The sequence below is a fragment of the Mus caroli genome, chromosome 11, assembly GCF_900094665.2.
Source record: "Mus caroli chromosome 11, CAROLI_EIJ_v1.1, whole genome shotgun sequence".
In the NCBI taxonomy this organism is placed as follows: Eukaryota; Metazoa; Chordata; class Mammalia; order Rodentia; family Muridae; genus Mus; species Mus caroli.
Genome location: NC_034580.1, coordinates 72,358,294 through 72,369,585, shown reverse-complemented (window position 1 = coordinate 72,369,585; position 11,292 = coordinate 72,358,294). Strand labels below are relative to the sequence as shown.

The 11,292-nt window shown below is 39.7% G+C and overlaps 1 protein-coding gene across 5 annotated transcripts in view; it reads right to left on the bottom strand.

Moving 5' to 3' along the window:
• The window catches only part of Ssh2 (slingshot protein phosphatase 2), a 244,958-nt gene that overhangs the window by 18,922 nt on the left and 214,744 nt on the right, over window positions 1–11,292 (bottom strand). For all 5 annotated transcript variants that reach the window (XM_029483719.1, XM_021178063.2, XM_021178064.1 and 2 more), the window contains 2 exons: window positions 8,000–8,046; window positions 3,968–4,114 (listed from right to left, as the gene is read on the bottom strand). In XM_029483719.1, coding sequence (XP_029339579.1) covers window positions 3,968–4,114; window positions 8,000–8,046 — 194 coding nt within the window. The remainder of the gene's footprint in view (window positions 1–3,967; window positions 4,115–7,999; window positions 8,047–11,292) is intronic.

The following is an 11,292-nucleotide window of genomic DNA, read 5'->3' as shown; positions in this document are numbered from 1 at the left end:
AGTGCTGGGATTAAAGGTGTGGCGCCACCACTGCTGAACTCTCTTTTTTTTCACTTTTAATATTAAGCCTATTAATCCACTCAGTAAAGATTTATCAAGTATTTACCATATAGAAGTTAATGTACTAGGTGCTAGACACAAACTTAGTTAACACACAATTTCTATACTAAAGGGTAGGACTGAATTAGGGAAACAGACAGTTAAAATTCAACATTGTAGCGCACTCAACGTCCCAGTGTGGAGAGGAGCTCATTTCCTGTGTGGTGGAGGCCACTCCCCTCACAGCCCTCAGCATGTCTTCTGGCTGCCAGGCTCCTGAGTGAAGGTGTGGCAATGACTCATCATCTGATTTGTGCTAATAGAGTTATTTCTAGTTACGTTCCCAGGAAGGGCTCTGTCTCGGGAGGAAAGCATAGATGTTTCTTCTATATTCTAGAGATCACTTTCCACACACTATCACAACCCCAGGGAACTGAGGAAAGCATGTGACGTATCACATGCCATTCTCAGTGTTTAGGTGAAATGAACGAGAGCTGCCTGTTTGTATTTTGCACGCTCTGAAGTGAACTCAGGGCTCCACACATACTCTGAGGATCTGCTCTATCACTGAGTTACGTCCCAGTCCCTGTGGGCTTTTAATACAAGGGAAAACGACGCTACCACAAAGCAAACAAAATACCTCAGTCTTACTGGGTCAAAGCTAGTCATCATTCAGAATTGTTCAGTAATGTTCGAATTCTCACAATGTAGTGTTCCAGCACAAACCAACTCTTCAAGGATCAGCTAAATGCATGAATAAACTTACGGATCTGCTGATCACATCTCCAGCTGTTGAAGAGGGAATATTTTAAAAACTGGAGAAAAAGAACTGTTACTATTATGGATACTACTCGTGGGCTCTAGAATCCTTTCCAGTAACTGTTCCAATAAATCAAAACACGGACATGTGAGCCAAAGCAGAGAAGCTGTTCATCTGCTCACTGGCTATACTGCTAGTTGACGCTTTGCGATTCTGCAGTCATGAGCTACAAGAATGACTGAGGAATTATCAGTGCAAATGAGCCTGAGGTGACTTGCCCAAACGAGTGAGCAGATAAGCTACAGGAATGCAAAGTATGGAATGGACTAATTTTTCTGAATTTTAAGACCTGTATTGCTATCTGTGCATGTGTGGGTGGGCGGGCTCTGAGTGTGGTGGTGCACGTGTGGAGATCAGAGGATGACTTGGAGGAGTCAGGCCTCTCAATTTCTACCAAGTGGGCTCTGGGATTAAACTCAGCCTTGGCAGCAAGCCATCTCGCTGGTCCTTACGACAGAGGTTTTTATTAGACTATAGTTAGGAAGCTGATGCACAGAAATTCAGAAAAAAAATTCGACATTTGTTCTATGTTTTCCAAATGATCTCTAAAAACATCAAATTTTAGGCCTTTGCTTATAGGTATGGCAAGTGCTTCAACTTGGACAAGCCTAAATAAAATAGAATATATTCCCTATGAAAGTACCTTTTTCAACTTTTACATTTTTCTTTTTTTTTTTTTAAAGATTTNTTTATTTATTTTATGTATATTAGTACAATTATAGTTGTCTTCAGACACACCAGAAGAGGGCATCAGAACCCATAACAGATGGTTGTGAGCCACCATGTGGTTGCTGGGAATTGAACTCAGAACCTCAGGAAGAGCAGTCAGTGCTCTTAACCGCTGAGCCATCTCTCCGGCCCCCAACTTTTACATTCTTCTTATCCTTTTTTTTTTTTTTTTTCTGACAGGGTTTCTCTGTGTAGCCTCTGCTGTCCTGGAACTTGGTATGTAGAGCAAGCTGGCCTTGAACTCAAAGGTCCACCTGCCTCTGGTTCTGGAGTGCTGGGATTAAAGGTGTGCATTTCTTTGGCATTTTTCAATTGGGCTTTTTAAGTATTCACCTTCTAACTTATTTAAGAAGGATCTCAGTTACTTTTCACTTATCCCACACAATTCAATTTCACCTTAGTCCCTGCATACAATTGTGTAGGCTAAGCTTGCATTATAACATTAGGAGTAGGGTCCTGTAGAAGAGATATGTAAAGAGGCTCTTCGTCTCAGACTCTGGCCTGAACTTGGAAGCTCATGGACAACTGCCTCCATTTGCCACCTTGGTGCTTATGGTGATTTTGGTTGACAACTGGACTACATCTGGAATGACCTAAAACCCCAAAATGGCTGGGCACACCTGTGAAGGAGTTTTGCTTAACTAAATCATCTGAAGAGGGAAGATACACTTCTAATTATCTTTGAGGTGGGAAGACCCACCTCTACTCTGGGCCACTGCTGGCAGCTACTGGCATTAGAGCCTATTTCTTCAGGATTCCTGTGTATACTGAAGACCAGCTTTGGTATCCAGCCTCATGGATTGAACAACTACTGGATTCTTGAATTTTTTGTTTATGTGCAGTCACTGTTGGATTAGCTCAACTGCAGCCTGCAAGTTTGTAACCCTGACTAATACAGATTTTTGGTGCCAAAAGTAGTTCTAGAGGGGCTGGAGAGATGGCTCAGTGATTAAGAGTACTGACTGCTCTTCCAGAAGTCCTGAGTTCAATTCCCAGAAACTACATGGTGGCTCGCAAACCACCTTTGGGATCTGACAGCCTCTTTTGGTGTGTCTGAAGACAGCCACAGTGTACTCATGTAAATAAAGTAAATATATATATTTTTAAAAAGTGGTACTAGAGCAACAGAAGTATAAGGATGAATGTTTTAAACATCTGGAATAGGCTTTCCAAGTTGCCAGCATCTATAGTTGTCAAAGCCTCTCCTGTTCCTGAAGCCTCCCCTGGGACTTTGCAGAGCATGAAAGCCCATGGTGGGAACTATATTACAAAATTAAGGAGACAAATACATTCAATTATCAGGATTCACCATTTATGAGAGGCAATAGATTTGGTGCCTGTCCTGTCTATCAAGATTCTTAAGGGAAGTGTAGACTAATTTCTGAAGGAAGTTAAAAACAGGGGTTTCTCATTTACTAAAGATGGTTTGAGTACAGTCCCCTCGGAAGAGGGATGTGGCCCAGGAGCTCAGTGAAAGGATGAATAACACTGGGAAAGGAAATCCTCAGAGCTTTAAGAGTCAATTAATTTGAAGATGACCTCAATGAAAGGCAAGAGAAAAATTTCACCATTTATATTATCTACAATAAAGTCAATAACTGTAAAGATTCTCAAAGCTACTTGAACGCCTTGTATTCAGAAAAGCCTGGTATTTCACCTGTTCACAATAATGCTTGCTACAAAACTTACAAATATCCCTAGTGGCATTTAAAGAATTTAATTCAGAGCCAGGCATGGTGGAGAGGGCATGCCTTTAATTTTAGCGTAGGCAGTAGAAGGCAGATTCTACTGTAGTCAGTAGGCAGAGACAGGCAGATTCCTGTGAGTTCAAGGCCAGCCTGGTCAATGTAGGTTTCAGGCTATTTAGGATTACATAGGGAGACTTTGTCTCAACCTCCCCCTGCTCCTGCCCCTATTTCTCTCATCTTTATTTTCTTTTAGCTTCAGGATAATTCAGGATAATTCGATTTACTTTAATTTTCTGCTTAGTGGAAAATGAGGCTTTATGTGGTTATCTTCTTTTCTTTTTCTTTCTTTCTTTTCTTTTTTTTTTTTTTTTTTTTTGACAGTTTCAGTTTGAGACAGAGACAGTTTTCTGGTTGGACTGGAACTCAGAGATCTGCCTGCCTCTGCCTCTCATTACTAGGATTAAAAGGCATGCACTACCACTGCTAGGCCATATAAGAAGCTGTTCTGTTCTGTTTTGTTCTGTTCTGGTCTATTCGTTTGCTTAAAGGGAAAATGTTAAGTCACTAATCTTTCGTCCAGGATCCCACCCTTTTCTCTAAGTACTATCAGTAAACTGCCTTATTAGTCTCACCACAGTCTCAGCTACACTGTGGAGAGGGATCAGAACCTGTGTGGGGGAACAATACTCACTTTGCTTTAGAGATGAATTTGTAAGTGTCATTCCAGTAAGCCAGGAGATCTGTTGCTTCTTCATCATATACTCGAATGTTATGATACTCAAAGACTCCAGGGAAGAAGTTATCTATCTCTCGAGTAACATTCAAGATATACCGTACCCTGTGAGGAAACCAAAGGAGGGCATGTTATTTTCAGGCTAAAACTAATTTCCAGCCCTGTATCTGCCATGTCCAATACCTAAATTCCATTTTCAGCTTATGTATGGCTATACAATCTCATCTTTGACAGTGTTTTGGAAACAGCCCTAATATCTGTATACAAAAATCAAACTGATACCCACAACCTAGTAATTTATGTTGCTAAAATTACCAACAATAAACTTTTATTTGGAAGTTGTTTGTATAAAACCAGGCTACTGATATACTCTGAAAAAATAGAGGAAGGGAAAATTTCTTATTTTTCTGAATGCCAGATTGTTAGGCAAGAAGCTGTGAAGATCTGTGGAGAGCTGGACCTGAAATCCTCCAAGTCTATCTGGCCACATTCCCGCTTGGAGTTCTCATAAACTCCGATGCTGGCAGAGAAGGGTTTCTCTATTCAAAACTTCTCCATCACCTCTCTCCCCACACCAGATTAATTAATGTTTGGATTTAATTTACCAAAAGTTCGTTTTCCTTCATTGTTATATAGACTTTAAACATCACTAAAGTTTACTGTAGCAACACAGGCTCAGTTTTTTCTATAAAACTCTTTCCTTCAAATAATCAATGTAGGGCTCCATAAACTCAGTTTCAGAAGGAGGGAGAGGAGGAGGGAGAGGAGGAAGAAAAACTACAAGAAGATATAATCACTCTGTGGTCAAGGCTAAATAGGCCCAAGATTTTTGAGACATGAATTGAATTTGCTTCAAGGCAGCTCCAAAGCCTACTAATAAAAATGATTTTATTTATTTATTTTTTTTTAATTTAAAAAATGAAGTACACAGTAGGAATGTAAAATGGTGCAATTGCTGTAGAAAATAGCTCAGTAACTCCTGAGAGGGCCAAACAGATTACAACACAAGCATTGCTCTCCCTCCACAGCGTGCATACAGGGGTTACTGCAACATCAATCACAACAGTCAAAAAGTGGCCGTCAGATGATGACATTAGTGGCTTCTAAAGACAGGAAAGAAGGAAAATATGATGGAGGCAGCACACACAGTCTCTTTCTTGTTTAAAAAAGTTCTTAACTAGCTAGGTACCTGGCATAACTCAGGAGCTAAGCCCCACACAACTGTATACCTCACTTGTGTTAACTGCATCTCATTATGCATTACCTTCAATAAAATGATTAAAAGTAAAAGCAAGCAGACTCACACTATTTTTATTTACTTATTTTTTTCGAGACAAGGTCTCTCTGTAGCTCTAGCTTCCTTGGGCCTCTGTGTAGACAAGCCTGGCTGAAAACTCAGATCCTTTTCCTTTTCCTCCTGAGGGCTGGGATTAGAGGTATAAGCTGGCTTGCTGATGTTAGATAAAATGAGGGGCTGGAGAGATGGCTTAGAGCTTTAGATTGCTTGCTGCTCTGGCCTCCTCCTGGACTCTCACACACAAAATTAGTAATAACAACAACAAAACCCCAAAACCTAATCAGTCTACTACTTCCAATCCTATACGTCAGTAATGGATTATGGCATCATCTCTACAGAGACAGGACAAGCTTTCTAGGTTCATTTCAGAGGTAAATAATGCCCACTACTGGATGGCACTGTAACTCCTTGAAGTTTCTTTGCTGTATCAGACTTTATGTGACTTTATGTGGAGTTTCTAAAGTTATTATTTTATCTGAAAATGACCTTTTTTTAAAAAAAAGATTTATTTATTATTATATGTAAGTATACTGTAGCTGTCTTCAGACACTCCAGAAGAGGGAGTCAGATCCCATTACAGATGGTTGTGAGCCATCATGTGGTTGCTGGGATTTGAACTCAGGACCTTCGAAAGAGCAGTTAGTGCTCTTACCTGCTGAGCCATCTTGCCACCCTGAAAATGACCTTAATGTTAAAACTTGTGCTTTGAAATAACATAAAGCACTAGCAGGGGTCAGTATACACAGTCTTGTGAATAAAGACACACACTAAAGCTTAAGAGTCTCTCAATTTGAGAAATAAGACCTAAATAGATGCCTGTATAGCCAATCAATCTCTCTCTCTCCTTTTTTTTTTTCTTTTGAGACAAGAGTTTTGTTTGCGGTGCAGCCCTGGCTGTCCTGGAACTCACTCTGTAGACCAGGCTGGCCTTGAACTCAGGAATCCGCCTGCCTCTGCCTCCCAAGTGCTGGGATTAAAGGCGTGCATCACCATTGCCCGGCTATTCTGGTTTTAAAGACAAGAGTCAGTTGCACTTTGTAGTTTAGCCTTCTCAGAGTAAATGATGACTCATATTCCACAGTAGGATGGCTGTGGATAGCTACATCCTGTACATTTCAAAAAGCAAGAAGAAAATATTTTGAAGAGTTTTCACCATAGAGAATTGATCGATGGAGGTGGAAGAGATGGCTTAATGATTAAGAGCACTGGCTGCTCTTTCAGAGAGCTCAGGTTCAATTCCCAGCATAGCAGCTCACCACTATCTATAACCCCAGACCCAGAGGAATCTGATATACATGCAGGCAAAATACCTATACACATAAAAAATAACTTATTAAAAAAAGAATTGAAAAATGTTCCAGATGACAAACTTGATTTAAAACATTAAGTATATGTACCCAAACATCACATGGTACACAGATTTAATGTCTTATAAAACGTCTTAACAGAAGAAGCAATGAGATGGATGAGTCTTCTCTCCAGCGAGGATTACAGTCTAGTGTATGTACATACAATTTGATTATAATGCACTTGGCAAGCAGGGTTATGTCAAATCTCAGATCTCATACTAAATATCATATATTGGTTTTCTAGAATTTTAAATTCTTTTAAATTTATAGAATGGTACTTTGTCAAAGACTATGTCTCACTACCAAGGAAATTAAGTGAACTTCTGCAGATAAGGCAGAGTCGGTGTTTTCAGGTGCAACCAGGGTCTCATCTTCAAGGGACATGTCACGAAACCTACTGGTGAACAATTTATCTAGTGTTAAGAAGGCAAATGGAAGACACAGGATGACAGCCAAGGTTTTTCAATTCTCAGCCCAGTTTACTAGCTGACTTCCCCCCTTCATCTGTCATTGGGCAGTGACAGTTCTCACGTGTGCATGAATTTCTTATCATCCATTCATACTGACCATCATCTCGGTGTGAGGCTGAGCTGGGTGGATATACATTCAAAAGATGAAGATGTACTCTCTGCCTTTAAAGGCTCCACACTAGTCCTTACTAACTAGAACATTTCAAGCTAGACTTATTTTTATATCTTCAACTAAGCAACTATTTTTTCTTACTTGGAATTTTTTTTTAAATTTTAGATTTATTCATTTATTATCTGTAAGTACACTGTAGCTGTCTTCAGACACTCCAGAAGAGGACACCAGATCTCATTACAGGTAGCTGTGAGCCACCATGTGGTTTCTGGGCATTGAACTCAGGACCTTTGGAAGAACAGTCGGGTGCTCTTAACCTCTGAGCCATCTCTCCTATAAGTTCATTTTAGCAATTGTAAACCCCTTTCTTGTCAGAAGAAAGTAGGGCGTATGCATGGCACTGATCAGGACATCGTCTATCAAGGCAATCGGAAACGAGTCATTCTCTTCTTCCTCTGGCCTAGGCAAGTGCTATCAATGAACTTCATTTCTAGCAACTACATTTGATTTTTAAAGAGTACCAAACACTTGGGCATTTGTTTTTCAAAGCCTTTCAAATAATACAACTGATCTTTCTTGGGCGGGAAGATAATCAAACAGTTAAGAGAACAACTGTTCTGATTTTTGTAAAATTATACCTGAGCACTCAAAGCAACTCTAAGGATTAAAGTTACCCATTGATACTTCTTTGACAGGAAAATATAAAGATTAAACAGGGACTTCTGTTATACAGGGGTGTCAGCAATTGCTCTGTGTGCTCACCCTCGGTTCTGCAAGTCCTCTAAGTTCGAGGCATTCCATTCTGAACCCTATGGAGTCAAAAAGACAAGGTGAGCATTAGCAAGTCAACTAAACACAGCATCCGAAAAGGAACACGGGGGGAAGCAGAGGTTCTAAACAGTGACTCAATAACATGTACTCAATGCCTCTTAATACCCGGAACTTCATGTTACCACATCTAGTATTATTAATGATAGTGCAAAAAATTATCTTTTCCTGGGCGTGGGGGCGGTAAGTGTGTGTACATGTGTGAACAGACAAGTGTAACCTGTGTATGTGGAGTTCAGAGGACAACTTGACTTCCAGGAGTTGGTTTTTGCCTTCCACCATGTATGTTCTGGGGGTCAAATTCAGGTTGTCAGGCTTTAGGCCAAGTGTCTTTACCACTGAGTCATCTTACTGGCTCCAGTGATTTCAAACTTCAAAGCCTACTGTTTTATCTCCTAAGAACTGGGATTACAGGGGGCATCAGTAAATCAGTTTGCATGGTATTGGGAACTGAGCAAAGTGCTGTGTTCAGGTTAGGCAAACACTCTATTAACTGAGGTACATCTCTAACCATAATTAATTAATTTTTTATAATTTTATCTTATTATATGTGTGTCTGTATGTACACATGTGTGTTTGTATGTACTCATGTCATGTCATGACCTCCACATAGGAGGTCATACAAGGGGACAACCTGAAAGAGCCTTTTCTCTCCTACCATGTGGGTTCTGGTGACTGACCTCAGGTCATTAGGTATGGTAGCAAGTGTCTTTACCTGCTGAGCCACCTTGCTGGCCCCTGGATTTTCCCTTTAAGAGAGGTTTATGGCATACACTTCCAGTTGAGGATCAAAAATTATGAATATGATAAAGGTGGCCCATTTAATACTACACTATTTCTCTGTCCTACCACAAGTATAAGCAGCTTGTAGCTGAATTCTTACTTAAAAACTCCCTTCTAGAAAGGATCTGTAATGTCAAATCTTGAAAAAGATAACCAGTAATAAAAATTCTGACACTTTATTCATAAGCAAGATTACTCTGTGTCCAATACTCTTGTTTCCCTTGCTCAGCTAAAAGAAAAAGTTGCTGTTCTGCAAAAGGTCTCTATTCACATGTAGGTTTTTCTCAGCCAAATCGGACAGCCTCCAGGAGAGCTGCTGATACTAAAATCTGGTTGGGCAAAGGCTGCCAGCAAGAGAAATTGTACAATCTTATAAGAATTTAGATGAATCCTTCCCCTAATAATAACCCGGCTACCCAACAATCAGCTTTACTGCAGATTTTCTTTGAACTATGTTCTAAACATTCCTTCTCCATATCAGCTGATATTTTTCTGAATAAACAGATCTCTGTGCAGTATACTGCAGAGCTGAGCATTCTTCCAGAGTGAGGGAGAATTGCTGCCTCTCCTCAAAGTCTGGTTGAGCTCCAGGCATGGCAACTATGCATGGAATGAGATAACTTTGAGAAAAGTAACTCTGCAACTTAAAACTGGAATACATCTCTGTTTCCATGCCAATTGCTGGGAAAGTATATACTCACTGGAGAAGACACAGACATAGGACATGTGGCACAAACTGAGAGGAAGCCATCAGAATAAGTATAAGATGTTTAGACAACACCTTTCAAGCATGTATTTTGCATGTTGAATAAGGTTAAATTTTAGGATTCTATTTGGAAGTTATTTCCTTAAATATGAAAACTAGCCACACCTTTAATCCCAGCGCTCAGGAGGCAGAGGCAGGCAGATCTCTGAGTTTGAGGCCAGCCTGGTCTACAGAACAAGTTTCAGGACAGGCAGACTTACATAGAGAAACACAGTCTCAAAAAACCAAAACCAAACCAAACAAAAACAAAACAAAAATTAAAATTTCACAATGGAAAGAAATGTCTAATCTTTTGGTTTTCATAGAAAACCAAACTGTTTGTGAAACTGAAGAGATTTTTTTCTTTATTCAAAACTAAGAACACATATGTGTACTTTAGAAGTACAGACTCTAGGGGCTGGAGAGGTGGCTCAGTGGTTAAGAGCCCTTGTTGCTTTTGTAGAGGACCTGGGTTCAGTTCCTAACACTCACAGGGTGGCGCACAACCATCTGTCTATAATTCTAGTTCTAGGAATTTGGTGTTATCTTCTGGCCTCTGCATCAACGTGGTATACAGGCATATACATTCACATAAAAAGAAAATAAAAAAAGGTAAGAAGAAATCTAAGCTGGGTATGATAGCATATGCCTGTAATCCTATTCCTCAGAAGTACTAGAAAAGAAGAGCTCCTGCCAGTTCAGCTTTACACAGTTAATTTCATAGCTATAGTCCATATGAATCAAACTAGAGACAAACATGTTCTACAGTGTCAAGCTTTCAATGGCACCAAATCTGACTGCATGGTAAAATAAACTCCAGAATTTTCAGAGTGCAGTAACCCAGTTTAGTCAGTTTCTGTGTGTCTATCCTTCTTCTATCCCTTTTCTTGGCTTCTAAGCAGTTCAGTTCACATATGTGTTCATTAGAAATTGGAAATGTTACATAGCTGGATATAGATAGTACTGGCCTTTCAATGAATAAGGATAAGAAGCATTTGAAGCATATTTGGCAAAAATATATGGGAAGAAGAAGCAAAAATGATATTTTAGCAGTCTTCTTTGCTTTTAAGTATCCTTGTTAACCTTGTTCATCTACCACGTACATGTGAAACCAGAACTCTCCAACACTAGAGAACTTCCTATCTTCTCTGCCCTTAACCCATCTCTGTGTCTTCCTTGAGGCATTACAGGTCACTGAATGGGAACTACAAAGAACAATTTTTAGTCATTGACTTCTTGGTAATCATGAAAGGTAACTTGAGGGCTCAAGATGCTGTGACATGGCTTTATATGCTTAAAAGTCCATGGCTGGGGGATGGTGAGATGGCTCAGCAGGTAGAGCACTGACTGGTCTTCCAAAGGTCCTGAGTTCAAATCCTAGCAACCACATGGTGGCTCACAACTACCAGTAAGAGATCTGACGTCCTCTTCTGGTGTGTCTGAAGTCAGCTGCACTATACTTATTTATGTGTAAAAATAAATAAATCTTTAAAAAAAAAGTTCATGGCTGAGGATGTAGTTCAACGATAGAACATATGCTTAACACATGCAAGGATCAGGATTTGATCCTTAGCACTCTAAACAATAGCTAAGCAAATACAGCCCAACAGACTTTCTGTTACAAGAAGGTCCCATCTGCTCTGATGAATTGTATTAGATCTTTTTTTTTTTTTTTTTTTTTTTTTTTTTTTTTTTTTTT